The sequence below is a fragment of the Rhinoraja longicauda genome, chromosome 1 (assembly GCF_053455715.1).
Source record: "Rhinoraja longicauda isolate Sanriku21f chromosome 1, sRhiLon1.1, whole genome shotgun sequence".
Taxonomy (NCBI): Eukaryota; Metazoa; Chordata; class Chondrichthyes; order Rajiformes; family Arhynchobatidae; genus Rhinoraja; species Rhinoraja longicauda.
Window position 1 is genome coordinate 142,796,157 of NC_135953.1, and position 14,950 is coordinate 142,811,106.

Here is a 14,950-nt window from a genome sequence, read left to right on the forward strand (position 1 = left end):
AGTTACCCCTCGGATTCCTATTAAATCTTTTCCTCCAACTTGAACCTATGTCCTCTGGTCCTCGATTCCCCTACTCTGGGTAAAAGACTCTGTGCATCTACCCGATCTATTCCTCTCATAATTTTGTTTACCTCTATAAGATCTCCCCTCATCCTCCTGCGCTCCATGGAATAGAGACCCAGCCTACTCAACCTCTCCGTGTAGCTCACACCCTCTGGTCCTGGCAACATCCTTCTTGCCCGGAGTCGCCACCATACTCCAGCTTGGAAGTGCTGGTTAGTGGGAGGGGAGGGGGCCCATGGTGCTCGGGTGTGTCCTGTTGGTGGCAGTGACCTGGCGAAATGCTGTCAGCCAGGGGCTACGACGTCAGCCTTGTCATCATGCTGTGGGTGAAGAAGGGCTCGCAGGTGCCAACCCACAACATCGGTGCCCAGCGTTGAAGTGAGACGACACAAAGTGCTGGAGTAACTCAGCAAACTGAGTCAGTCTGCAGAAGGATCCCGACATCACCCCTCCATGTTCTCCAGAGATGCTGCCTGACCCGCTGAGTTACTCCAGCACTCTGTGTCCATGTTCTCCAGAGATGCTGCCTGACCCGCTGAGTTACTCCAGCACTCTGTGTCCATGTTCTCCAGAGATGCTGCCTGACCCGCTGAGTTATTCCAGCACTCTGTGTCCATGTTCTCCAGAGATGCTGCCTGAGCCGCTGAGTTACTCCAGCACTGTTTATTTTGTAAACCAGCATCTGCAGGTGTGCCCAGTAGAGGGCGGTGTTATTTCGTGTGGGGAATGGTAGTTTGGTGGGGGAAGGGTGCTGAACAAAGAATGCAGACTATCCTTTGTACACTGGCCTCAGCACTCACATAAATGAACACGCACATGCACAGGCGAGCGAGCACACATGCACAGATGCGTGCATGCGCATGCACAGACTGACGCGTGCACACACATAGACACATGCACACTCACTCTCGCACACACACACACTCACACTTTGTCTCTCCTTCTCACTTCCTTTCTCTCCAGCCTTGTTCTGAGTCCACTTTCCCCTACACTTTTTCTCTTTGCTGAGAAGGCCGTGTGCTGGATGAGTCTGAGTAACATCAACTTGCATCCATCATCGGCGGTCACTCGAAGAAAAAGTCCTCTCCATAGGGTGGGACGCCTGTGCATGACTTTGTTTAACGTGGGGAGACTGGTGCACAGACAGCCACCACACGGTCCTTGACAGATCTGGGTCAGGATCCAGTGGCATGGAGTCCAAGACGACCGGGGACCCTTTTCTGCTGCAGCCTTCATCCATCCGCCTTCCCAGCCGTTGTGACGCTCCACTAAAGTCAGCCGCCATCCTCCCTCCGCCTGTTCCACTGTTGAGGTTTTGGTTGGATTGCTCTTTGCCAGGGACCTCCCCCTCGACCTTACCCCCATGGGTGACCCTACCAGGAGCGTAGCTCCAGACGGCATCGCTCTCAGGATCTCAGGACCACACAAGCTTCTCCACCACCACAAGGTGACAATCCACGGGTTGCATCCATTATCCATCATGTAAGGTTTGCTGATTAGGATGTGATGCATGATGGCAGTGGATGTATAAATTATTGGTGCCCTGCACTGATTAGCTTCCAGTGACACAGAGCTGGGCAGGAAAAGCAACTGCTTGCAGAGTGATACAGTGCGGAAACAGGCCCTTTGGCCCACTGCTCTATGCTGGCCAGGTTGTCAAACTAAACTAATCCCATGTCCCTCTATGCCTATCCTGTCCATGTGCTGTCAAAATGTCTATAATTGTACCCACCTCCCACTGCTTCCTCTTACAGCTCTTTCCATAAACCCTCCACCCTCTGTGTGGAATAAAGTTGCCCCTTGGGTCCCCTTTAAACCTTTCCCCTCTCACTAGGGTTGCCAACTGTCCCTTATTAGCCGGGACATCCCGTATTTTAGGCTAAATTGATTTGTCCCGTACGGGACCACCCTTGTCCCGTATTAGGCCCAGACGGCGATGTAGGCCCGGACGCTGTAGGCCCGGACACAGTATGCCCGGGAACTGTATGCCTGGGAACTGGGAGTGAGGTAGTTGTCACCCCTACCCATGTCCCTTGAAACCTTTCCTAAGCAGTTACCTGTCCAAGTATCCGATAAATGTTGTTATAGTACCTGCCTCAACTACCTCCTTCCATACGCCCACCATACGTGTGTGTGAAAAATAGAGCCGTATTTGTTTCCGTTCTTTCTCTGGATTTGGTAAGCGTGGATGGTATTGGGCTTGTTAGATATTGAGTTTGCGGATGACACAAAGCTGGGTGGCAGTGTGAGCTGCGATGAGGATGCTATGAGGTTGCAGGGTGACTAGAACAGGTTGGGTGAGTGGACAGATGCATGGCAGATGCAGTATAATGTGGATAAATGTGAGATTATCCACTTTGGTGGCAACTTTGGTGGAAGGCAGATGGCAGATCTGAATGGTGTCAGGTTAGGAAAACGGGAAGTACAGCGAGATTTGGGTGTCCTTGTACATCAGTCACTGAAAGTAAGCATGCAGGTACAGCAGGCAGTGAAGAAAGCTAATGGCATGTTGGCCTTCATTGCGAGAGGATTTGAGTTTAGTAGCAAGGAGGTCCTACTGCAGTTGAACAGGGCCCTGGTGGGACCACACCTGGAGTATTGTGTCCAGTTTTGGTCTCCTAATTTGAGGAAGGACATTATTGCTATTGAGGGAGTGCAGCGTAGGTTCACCAGGTTAATTCCCGGGTTGGCGGGACTGACATATGATGAAAGATTGGGTCGACTGGGCTTGCATTCACTGGAATTCAGAAGGATGAGAGGGGATCTTATAGAAACAGATAGAATTCGTCAAGAATTGGATAGGCTAGATGCAGAAAAAATGTTCCCGATGTTGGGGGAGTCCAGAGCCAGGGGCCACAGTCTGAGAATAAGGGGGAGACCATTTAAGACAGAGATGAGGAAAAACTTTTTCACCTAGAGTTGTGAATTTGAGGAATTCTCTGCCACAGAGGGCAATGGAGACCAATTTACTGGATGAATTTAAAAGAAAGTTAGATAGAGCTCTCGGGGCTAGCGGAATCAAGGGATATGGGGAGAAGGCAGGCACAGGTTACTGATTGTGGATGATCAGCCATGATCATATTGACTGGCAGTGCTGACTCGAAGGGCCATATTTTCTATGTTTCTATGAGTTTTGTCTTTTCCTAGCAGTACCCAGTGCAGCATTGGATTCTGTGATCATCATTACTGCTGTTTCTTGTCGATCTAGCTCCCCATGCAAAGTATAGGTGGGGCTTCAGTCCTTGCTGACCTGTAGTGACAGACCGCCCCAGATGGCTTTCCCGGTGGCGCAGCGGTAGAGTTGGTGCCTTACAGCGAATGCAGCGCCGGAGACCCAGGTTCCATCCCGACTACGGGTGCTGTCTGTACGGAGTTTGTACGTTCTCCCCTTGACCTGCGTGGGTTTTCTCCGAGATCTTCGGTTTCCTCCCACACTACAAAGACGTACAGGTTTGTAGGTGAATTGGCTTGATAACTGTAAAAATTGTCCCTAGTGGGTGTAGGATAGTGTTAATGTGCGGGGATCGCTGGTCGGCGCGGACCTGGTGGGCTGAAGGGCCTGTTTCCGCGCTGTATCTCTAAACTAAGGCTAACCTTTCCTAAGCATCACCAGAGGACACTCTGTTATCACCATGCCCTCCTGCACACATTGCTCTTCCAGGTGCCTACCTGCCCATGAACACTTGCCTTGCCAGCTGAGTGTGAATAATTGTGTAAAGCATTCTCCTGGCTGCTCCCCATGCTGCCAAGATGCACATGGACAACTCCTCTGCACCAGAGTGACTACAGGAGACATCTCTCTTGCTGCGAGCCAGGCCTTTGCAACAATCTTTGCCAGCTCCTCCTACCACTGACCTACTGTATCTCCTCCCACTGGACAACTCCAACCGCAGGGCGGAAAATACAGAAGATTGAAAGCCTCTAAACTCAGGAACAGCTTAGAAACAGAGAAACATAGAAAATAGGTGCAGGAGGAGGCCATTTGGCCCTTCGAGCCAGCACCGCCATTCACTGTGATCATGGCTGATCATCTACAATCAATAACCTGTGCCTGCCTTCTCCCCATATCCCTTGATTCCACTAGCCCCTAGAGCTCTATCCAACTCTCTTTTAAATCCATCCAGTGAATTGGCCTCCACTGCCTTCTGTGGCAGCGAATTCCACAAATTCACAACTCTCTGGATGAAAAAGATTTTTCTCTCCTCAATTTTGAATGCTCCCCCTTTATTCTTAGACTGTGGCCCCTGGTTCTGGACTCCCCCAACATTGGGAACATTTTTCCTGCATCCAATCCGGTCCTTTTATAATTTTATACATTTCTATAAGATCCCCTCTCATCCTTCTAAATTCCAGTGAATACAAGCACAGTCTTTCCAATCTTTCCTCAAATGACAGTCCCGCCATTCCGGGGATTAACCTTGTGAACCTACACTGCACTGCCTTTTTTTCTTCCCTTTGTTATCAGGCTTCCATAAGGTAGTGTACTGTCCGATTCACCTCTACCCCATTGCGGACATTGGACTTTGTCTGTGGAACTCATGCGCTACAATGCTGAGAACTATATTCTGCGCTCTGTATCTTCCCCTTTGATCTACCTATTGTACTGGAGTTTGACTTGATTGAATTTTGTATTATCGGATTTGATTGGATAGGACGCAAAACAAAGTTTTTCACTGTACCTTGGAACACGTGACAATAATAGACCTTTAACACAAGGAACTGCAGATGCTGGTTTACGAAAATAGACACTGTGCCAGAATAACTCAGAAGGTCAGGCAGCATCTGTAGATATCATAGATAGGTGACATTTCAGGTTGGGACCTTTCTTCAGACTGATTGTGGTCTGGGGGGTGGGGGGGGGGGAAGAAAGATGGAAGAGAGGAGGGGAAGGTCAAAGCGATCGGTGATAGACACAAAAAGCTGGAGTAACTCAGCGGGTCAGGCAGCATCTCTGGAGAACATGGACACAGAGTGCTGGAGTAACTCAGTAGGTCAGGCAGTATCTGTGGAGAACATGGACACAGAGTGCTGGAGTAACTCAGTAGGTCAGTCAGCATCTCTGGAGAACATGGACACAGAGTGCTGGAGTAACTCAGCGGGTCAGGCAGCATCTCTGGAGAACATGGACACAGAGTGCTGGAGTAACTCAGCGGGTCAGGCAGTATCTGTGGAGAACATGGACACAGAGTGCTGGAGTAACTCAGCGGGTCAGGCAGCATCTCTGGAGAACATGGACACAGAGTGCTGGAGTAACTCAGCGGGTCAGGCAGCATCTGTGGAGAACATGGACACAGAGTGCTGGAGTAACTCAGCGGGTCAGGCAGCATCTGTGGAGAACATGGACACAGAGTGCTGGAGTAACTCAGCGGGTCAGGCAGCATCTGTGGAGAACATGGACACAGAGTGCTGGAGTAACTCAGCGGGTCAGGCAGCATCTCTGGAGAACATGGACACAGAGTGCTGGAGTAACTCAGCGGGTCAGGCAGCATCTCTGGAGAACATGGACACAGAGTGCTGGAGTAACTCAGCGGGTCAGGCAGCATCTCTGGAGAACATGGACACAGAGTGCTGGAGTAACTCAGCGGGTCAGGCAACATCTGTGGAGAACATGGACAGGTGATGTTTCGGATTGGCCAACAGAAGGGACCTGCCTTGCAATGTTGTCTGCCCATTTCCTCCACAGTTGCTTCCTCAGCACTTTATATTTTCGTTGGGTTTAGTTTTAGTTTAGAAATACAGTGTTGAAACAGGCCCTTCAGCCCACCAGGTACGCGCCGACCAGCGATCCCCGCACATTAACACTATCCCACACACAGTAGGAACAATTTACACATACACCAAGCCAATTAACCTACAAACCTGTACGTCTTTGGAGTGTGGGAGGAAACCGAAGATCTCGGAGAAAACCCACGCAGGTCACGGGGAGAACGTACAAACTCCGTACAGACAGCGCCCGTAGTCGGGATGGAACCCGGGTCTCCGGCGCTGCATTCGCTGTAAGGCAGCAACTCTACCGCTGCACCACCGTGCTGCCCTTTGCTTTTGTAACTGAACTGCTCTCATTCGCCTCACCTCAGCCTCATCCCCAATCTTCACAAAAAACACAAAGATTTGTGTTTGCTAAATCATAAAGGATTTTGCAAGAAGTTTTGAACAGATTGCATGCATTAACCCGTGTTTCAGCTAAATGTTTTTCTGCCTGACAGGTATTCAAATCAAAGTTGTGGATGTGACTCGGAAGGAGCAAATAGAGAAGCTGGCCAAGGAGATCGGGAGAGTTGATGTTGTGTTCAACTGTGCAGGGTAACGACGATCAGGCATCCGAATATCTGAATATAGTTCCAGAATACAGTTGGAGATTAAGCTACTGCTGACCAAATAATAAATCTGTGAACTCCGCATGTCTAGATCTAGATCTTGCATTGCACTGAAATATTCCTAGTCCCGATTTAGGGAGGAAAATGGGTTAGTGCAGTAAGTTATTGATACGGAAATATACAGAGTGCTGCAGTAACTCAGCGGGTCAGGCAGCATCTCCGGAGAACATGGACACAGAGTGCTGGAGTAACTCAGCGGGTCAGGCAGCATCTCTGGAGAACATGGACACAGAGTGCTGGAGTAACTCAGCGGGTCAGGCAGCATCTCTGGAGAACATGGACACAGAGTGCTGGAGTAACTCAGCGGGTCAGCCAGCATCTCTGGAGAACATGAACACAGAGTGCTGGAGTAACTCAGCGGGTCAGGCAGCATCTCTGGAGAACATGGACACAGAGTGCTGGAGTAACTCAGCGGGTCAGGCAGCATCTCTGGAGAACATGGACACAGAGTGCTGGAGTAACTCAGCGGGTCAGGCAGCATCTCTGGAGAACATGGACACAGAGTGCTGGAGTAACTCAGCGGGTCAGGCAGCATCTCTGGAGAACATGGACACAGAGTGCTGGAGTAACTCAGCGGGTCAGGCAGCATCTCTGGAGAGAAGGAATGGTTGACGTTTCGGGTCGGATCTCTTCTTCACCTTGACCCAAAACGTCAACTATACATGTTCTCCAGAGATGCTGCCTGACCCGCTGAGTTACTCCAGCACTCTGTGTCCATGTTCTCCAGAGATGCTGCCTGAGCCGCTGAGTTACTCCAGCACTCTGTGTCCATGTTCTCCAGAGATGCTGCCTGAGCCGCTGAGTGTCTCATTTCAGTTTGGGATTTGCTGTAACGTCATCACATTGTTGGGCAGTGAGATTGTGGCTGGGCTGGGCTGTTTATTTTGTGGTAATTTACTTGTTGCTTGTTGTTTGCTGTTGTATGTTTTAATCTCTCCAGTCTCTCTGTTGTGACAGATCAACTCAATGCAGTTGTCTTGCTTTTATTTCATGGTTTGCTGCCTAGGTTTGTGCACCACGGCACAATTCTGGATTGTGAAGACAAAGACTGGGAGTTTACCATGAACCTCAATGTGCGCAGCATGTACACCATGATCAGAGCCTTCTTACCCAAGGTAAAGCAGACCTCTCGTTCCTGCTCCCACAACAGGTGGGGATGTGTTTCAGTGTTTGCATAACCATGTTGTAAAGATCCTCGTACAGGATGTAATGATGCAAGCACTTCCGCTTCACTGTCAATATTTAATGTGTCAATATTTAATATAAAAGTACATGAGGACAAAGAGCCTCGGCGCCCTGCCCTGCCCTGCCCTGCTCTGCTCTGCCCTGCCCTGCCCTGCCTCCCATGGAGCAAGGTTCACATCCAATTTACCAGCTGCTTCTCTGTCACCTTGTAACTTACTTTTTTATCAGGAACCTCGTCAATTCCTTTTGAACCATGACTAGGGTTTCCAACTGTCCCGTATTAGCCGGGACATCCTGTATTTTGGGCTAAATTGGTTTGTCCCATACGGGACCGCCCTAGGCCCATATTAGGCCCGGGAGGAACTGTAGGCCTGGACGCTGTAGGTCCAGATACTGTAGGCCCAGGGGGGCGCTTTAGGCCCGGACACTGTAGTCCCGGACAGTGTAGGTCCGGACAGTGTAGGCCCGGGGGCCGCTGTAGGTCCGGACAGTGTAGGTGTCGCCTAACGGAGGTTGCGTAGCAACCCGCCTCCTGGCCGCTGGCTGGATGAGGTCACGTGGGCGAGGGGCGGTGATATCACCTTGTCCCTTATTTGGGAGTGCGATAGTTGGCAACCCTAACCATGAACCTCCTTGGAAGAAATGAATGAGCAGTTTTGTAAAACTGGCAGGTGCTATCAGGGGAGGATCAGTGAATAAAGACAGGTGGAAAAACTCACAAACCATGCCGATCATCTGCCAGTTCGCCATGAACTGCTGTCTGTTCCAGTTTAGTTTAGTTTACAGATACAATGCGGAAACAGGCCCTTCGGCCCAATGAGTCCGTGCTAACCAGTGATCCCCACACATTAACGCCATCCTACACACACTAGGCCCTTCGGCCCAATGAGTCTGTGCTAACCAGTGATCCCCACACATTAACGCCATCCTACACACACTAGGCCCTTCGGCCCAATGAGTCCGTGCTAACCAGTGATCCCCACACATTAACGCCATCCTACACACACTAGGCCCTTCGGCCCAATGAGTCCGTGCTAACCAGTGATCCCCACACATTAACGCCATCCTACACACACTAGGCCCTTCGGCCCAATGAGTCTGTGCTAACCAGTGATCCCCACACATTAACGCCATCCTACACACACTAGGCCCTTCGGCCCAATGAGTCCGTGCTAACCAGTGATCCCCACACATTAACGCCATCCTACACACACTAGGCCCTTCGGCCCAATGAGTCCGTGCTAACCAGTGATCCCCGCACATTAACGCCATCCTATACACACTAGGGACAATTTACAATATTACTGAAGCCAACAAACGTACATACCTGCACGTCTTTGGAGTGTGGGAAGAAACCGGAGCACCCGGAGAAATCCCACGAATGTCACAGGGAGAACGTGCAAACTCCGTACAGACAGCACCCGTGGTCAGGATGGCAGCCGGGTCTCTGGTCCATCCCTGACTCACCCCACCACCAACATACAGAGGCAGCGGCCTGTACCATCTACAGCACCCACTGCAGCCACTCACCAAGACTATAGACAGCATCTTCCAAACATACCCCCTCCACCAGCTCAACAGACAAGGGCAGCACAGCACCGGGCCACCACCCCCTGGAACGTCCCCCCCAGGCCACACACTGCACATCGTGCTGGAGTAACGTAGAAAAGGCTTTTGGCACTTTGGCCTTCATCAGTCAGAGTATTGAGTACAGAAGTTGGGAGGTCATGTTGCAGTTGGTGAGACCGCATTTAGGATATTGTGTTCAGTTCTGGGCACCATGTTGTAGGAAAGATATTGTCAAGCTGGAAAGGGTTCACAAAAGATTTACGAGGATGTTGCCAGGACTAGAGGGTGTGAGCTATAGGGAGAGGTTGAGCAGGCTGGGACTCTATTCCATGGAGCGCAGGAGAATGAGGGGAGATCTTATAGAGGTGTACAAAATCATGAGAGGAATAGATCGGGTAGATGCACAGAGTCTTTTACCCAGAGTAGGGGAATCGAGGACCAGAGGACATAGGTTCAAGGTGAAGGGGAAAAGATTTAATAGGAATCCGACGAGTAACTTTTTCACACAGAGGGTGGTGGGTGTATGGAACAAGCTGCCAGAGGAGGTAGTTGAGGCTGGGACTATCCCAACGTTGAAGAAATAGTTGGACAGGTACATGGATAGGACAGGTTTGGAGGGTTATGGACCAAGCGCAGGCAGGTGGGACTAGTGTAGCTGGAACAATATTGGCCGGTGTGGGCGAGTTGAGGTGAAGGGCCTGTTTCCACACTGTATCACTCTATGACTCTATGAGACCAGTAGAGCAAAAGAATAGGCCCGTCACCCCATAATGTCTGTGCCAACCATCATGTCAACAGCATCCCTTAATCTGTCTGCACATGATCCATATTCCCCCGGGTTCCATCCCGACTACAGGTGCCGTCTGTACGGAATTTGTACGTTCTCCCCGTGACCGCTTGAGATCTTCGGTTTCTGAGATCTTCGGTTTCCTCCCACACTCCAAAGATGTGCAGGTTTGTAGGTTAATTGGCTTGGTAAATGTAAAAATTGTCCCTAGTGGGTGTAGGATAATGTTAATGTGCGGGGATCGCTGGTCGGCGCGGACCCGGTGGGCCGAATGGACTGCTTCCGCGCTGTATCTCTAAACTAAAGATTGATCGGGCTGTGCGGAGTGTGAACCAGATTTGGTATTGGCAGAATAGGTCTGATCCGCGAGGTATTTCAGTATATTGGAGGTTCCTGCTCAGCCAAACACCAGTTCTAACGGTGATTGCCGTGTATTTGGAGGTGCCCTCTGTTTGTGAGACTGAACCAGTCCCTCTTGCTGTCTGTGAGCTGGTGCTGTCATCATGTCCCATTCATTCACTTTCCTTTTCAATGCAGATGCTCGCTGAGAAGTCTGGCCACATCATCAACATGTCCTCTGTGGCATCCAGCATCAAAGGTGAATGGTGTACTGGCCTACCCTGATAACTCGCGCTTTTCTAGAATGACAAACAGTGGCACAGTTAGGGTTGCCAACTGTCCCGTATTAGCCGGGACATCCCGTATTTTGGGCTAAATTCGTTTGTACCGTACGGGACCGCCCTAGGCCCATATTAGGCCCGGGGGGGGGGGGGCTATAGGCCCGGACACTGTAGGCCCGGACACTGTAGGCCCGGACGCTGTAGGCCCGGACGCTGTAGGCCCGGACGCTGTAGGCCCGGACGCTTTAGGCCCGGACACTGTAGGCCTGGACACTGTATGTCTGGACACTGTAGGCCCGGACACTGTAGGCCCGGACAGTGGAGGCCCGGGCGCCGCCTAAAGGAGGTTGCGTATCAACCCGCCTCCCGGCCCGGGCGGCCTCCATTGGTGGAGCAGGTGCACGTGGCCGCTGGCTGGGTGAGGTCACGTGGGGCGAGGGGCGGTGACGTCACCTTGTCCATTATTTGGGAGTGAGATAGTTGGCACTTCTATCCACTACACACTTGCTGGTGAAGTCTGTGACAACTGTGGCATATTCATGGTTCAATCATCTGCTCATATCATCTACATCACCTACCTCAAGAAACGTAAATTAGGAAAAAAATTATTTACTTTATAAAACATCTTTGGTGCGCACACAAGTGTGGTCACTGGAGCAGTACGGTGACACAGCGGCAGAGTTGCTGCCTCACTGCGTCAGGGACCCGGGTTCAATCCTGACTATGGGTGCTTGTCAGTACAGAGTTTGTACACTGGAATTTAGAAGGATGAGAGGGGATCTTATCGAAACGTATAAGATTATTAAGGGGTTGGACACGTTAGAGGCAGGAAACATGTTCCCAATGTTGGGGGAATCCAGAACCAGGGGCCACAGTTTAAGAATAAGGGGTAGGCCATTTAGAACAGAGATGAGGAAAAACTTTTTCAGTCAGAGAGTTGTGAATCTGTGGAATTCTTTGCCTCAGAAGGCAGTGGAGGCCAATTCTCTGAATACATTCAAGAGAGAGCTGGATAGAGCTCTTAAGGATAGCGGAGTCAGGGGGTATGGGGAGAAAGCAGGAACGGGGTACTGATTGAGAATGATCAGCCATGATCACATTGAATGGCAGATCTGGCTCGAAGGGCCGAATGGCCTCCTCCTGCACCTATTGTCTATTGTCTATTGTTCTGCACATGTGGGTTTTCTCTGGGTGCTCATGTTTCCTCCCGCACTACAAAGTTGTACAGGTTTGTAGATTAATTGGTTTTGGTAAAATTGTAAATTGTCCCTAGAATGTAGAATAGTGCTAGTGGTCGGCGTGGACTCGGTGGGCCGAAGGGCCTATTTCTGCACTGTATCTTTAATAATAACATGTGTGCCTGCACATGCATGGACAGTGCCCTCCATAATATTTGGGACAAAGACCCATCATTTATTTATTTGCCTCTGTACTCCACAATTTGAGATTTGTAATAGAAAAAATCACATTGGTTAAAGTGCTGCACATTGTCAGATTTTAATAAAGGACATTTTTATATATGTTGGTTTAACCATGTAGAAATTACAGCAGTGTTTATACATAGTCCCGCCATTAAACATGACTACTTTCATTTACATGACATTGCAGTGTCCCAAACATTATGGTGCCCTGAAATGGGGGGACTATGTATAAACACTGCTGTAATTTCTACATGGTGAAACCAAAATGTATAAAAATGGCCTTTATTAAAATCAGACAATGTGCACTTTAACCACATGTGATTTTTTCTATTACAAATCTCAAATTGAAGAGTACAGAGGCAAATAAATAAATGATGGGTCTTTGTCCCAAACATTATGGAGGGCACTGTATGTGTGTGAATTTTTCGAGAGACCGTTTGTGCATTGATTGTTAATGCCCTGCTGTTCTTCCAGGGGTTGTGAACAGATGTGTGTACAGCACCTCCAAGGCAGCGGTCATTGGGTTGACCAAGTCTGTGGCTGCTGACTTCATTGAACAAGGCATAAAATGCAACTGTGTTTGCCCAGGTAATCCTCATGCTTGTGCTTATTTAGTCAGGACTTTGCTGTTTCTAAAAGCTTTTGCTAACAGACTCCTCATCAAATCTCTTGGAGCTTGACACCATTTCCATTCCTGACTTGGGTGGCACGGTGGCGCAGCGGTAGAGTTGCTGCCTTACAGCGAATGCAGCGCCGGAGACCCGGGTTCCATCCCGACTACCGGTGCGGTGTGTACGGAGTTTGTACATTCTCCCCGTGTCCTGCGTGGGTTTTCTCCGACATCTTAGGTTTCCCCCCACATTCCAAAGGCGTACAGGTTTGTAGGTTAATTGGCTTGGTAAATGTAAAAGTTGTCCCTAGTGGATGTTAATGTGCGGGGATGGCTGGTCGGCGTGGACCCGGTGGGCCGAAAGGCCTGTTTCCGCGCTGTATCTCTAAACTATATGTCGGGTCTTGAATGAAGTTCTAGATTGAGCAAGCGGTTGATATTGGCATCAAAGCTCAGTTTTCCCCTGTCCTGGGTCCCCCCCCCCCAATCTGCATTCATCACTGCAGACGGCTGTGGAGCCCAAGGCATTGGATATTTCTAAAGCGGAGATTGACAGATTCTTGATTAGTAAGGGTGTCAAAGATTATGGGGAAAAGAACAGAGAATGGGGTTGAGGGGGAAAAAAAGATCAGCTATGAATGGCAGAGTAGACTTGATGGGCCCAATGGCCTAATTCTGCTCCTCTGTGTCTTATAATATCACTCTCCAGTAGAGTCCCCACTGAATTGAGTGAGGTTGGCCAAGAGTATGGTTAGCATGGGTGAGTTGGGCTGAAGGGCCTGTTTCTGTGCTGCATAATGCTGTGACTATAGAAGATAATGCAGGTGCAGATTGGAAAGACTGGGCTTGGATTCACTGGAGTTTAGAAGGATGAGAGGGGATCTTATAGAGACATATAAAATTATAAAAGGACTGGACAAGCTAGATGCAGGAAAAATGTTCCCAATGTTGGGGAAGTCCAGAACCAGGGGCCACATTCTAAGAATAAAGGGGAGACCATTTAAAACTGAGGTGAGAAGAAACTTTTTCACCCAGAGAGTTGTGAATCTGTGGAATTCTCTGCCACAGAGGGCAGTGGAGGCCAATTCACTGGATGAATTTAAAAGAGAGTTAGATAGAGCTCTAGGGGCTAGTGGAATCAAGGGATTTGGGGAGAAGGCAGGCACGGGTAACTGATTGTGGATGATCAGCCATGATCACAATGAATGGCGGTGCTGGCTCGAAGGGCCGAATGGCCTCCTCCTGCACCTATTTTCTATGTTTCTATGTTTCGATCGAGGGTAAGTCTTCACAATATCTTTCCCCAGGTACCGTGGACACCCCCTCACTGAGAGACAGGATTCAAGCCCAGCCAAACCCTGAGCAGGTACGTACCCCCCCCCCCCAGCAGCACTGGCCACACCGTCACAGCCCCCGCTCCAAGCACCAGGACCACTGGGGTCACTGGCCCGTGGGGGTGTGTGTGTATGGGGATGTGTGTGTGGGTGTGTGTGTGTGGGGGGGTGTGTGTGTGGGGATGTGTGTGTGTGGGGTGTGTGTGTGTGTGTGTGTGTGGGGATGTGTGTGTGTGTGTGTGTGTGGGGGGGTGTGTGTGTGTGTGGGGGGTGTTGTGTGTGGGGTGTGTTTGTGTGTGAGTGTGTGTGGGTGTGTGTGGGTGTGTGTGTGTGTGTGTGTGGGGATGTGTGTGTGGGGGTGTGTGTGTGGGGTCTGGGTGTGTGTGTGTGTCGGGTGTGTGTGTGTGGGGAGAGAGTGTTGTGTGTGTGTGGGGGGGTGTATGTGTGTTGGGTGTGTGTGGGGAGGGGGTGTTGTGTGTGTGTGGGGTGTGTATGTGTGGGGTGTGTGTGGGGTGTGTGTGTGGGGTGTGTGTGGGGTGTGTGTGTGGGGTGTGTGTGGGTGTGTGTGTGTGTGGGGTGTGTGTGTGTGTGGGGTGTGTGTGTGGGGTGTGTGTGGGGTGTGTGTGGGTGTGTGTGGGTGTGTGTGTGTATGTGTGGGGGGGGTATGTGTGTGTGTGTGTGTGCGTGTGTGTGGGGGTATGTGTGTGTGTGTGTGTGCGTGTGGGGGGGGGTGTGCTGAGTTACTCCAGCACTCTGTGTCCATGTTCTCCAGAGATGCTGCCTGTTTATCTAAATGTGAGGATATAACAGCACAGAGACAGGCCCTTCAGCCCACATGGTTCAGCTCAGCACAATGCCAAGTTACACTAAACTCCTCTGACTGCATGTGATCCATGTCCCTCCATTCCCTGCATATCCATGTGCCTGTCTAAAAGCCTCTTAAACACCACTATCGTATCTGCCTCCACCACCACCCCCGGCAGC

General features: G+C 50.3%; 1 protein-coding gene across 1 annotated transcript in view; it reads left to right on the forward strand.

Moving 5' to 3' along the window:
* The window catches only part of bdh2 (3-hydroxybutyrate dehydrogenase, type 2), a 32,365-nt gene that overhangs the window by 10,106 nt on the left and 7,309 nt on the right, over nucleotides 1-14,950 (forward strand). The window contains exons 4-8 of the mRNA XM_078413059.1: nucleotides 6,270-6,366; nucleotides 7,447-7,555; nucleotides 10,519-10,579; nucleotides 12,497-12,610; nucleotides 13,940-13,998. Of these exons, the coding sequence (XP_078269185.1) occupies nucleotides 6,270-6,366; nucleotides 7,447-7,555; nucleotides 10,519-10,579; nucleotides 12,497-12,610; nucleotides 13,940-13,998 (440 nt within the window). The remainder of the gene's footprint in view (nucleotides 1-6,269; nucleotides 6,367-7,446; nucleotides 7,556-10,518; nucleotides 10,580-12,496; nucleotides 12,611-13,939; nucleotides 13,999-14,950) is intronic.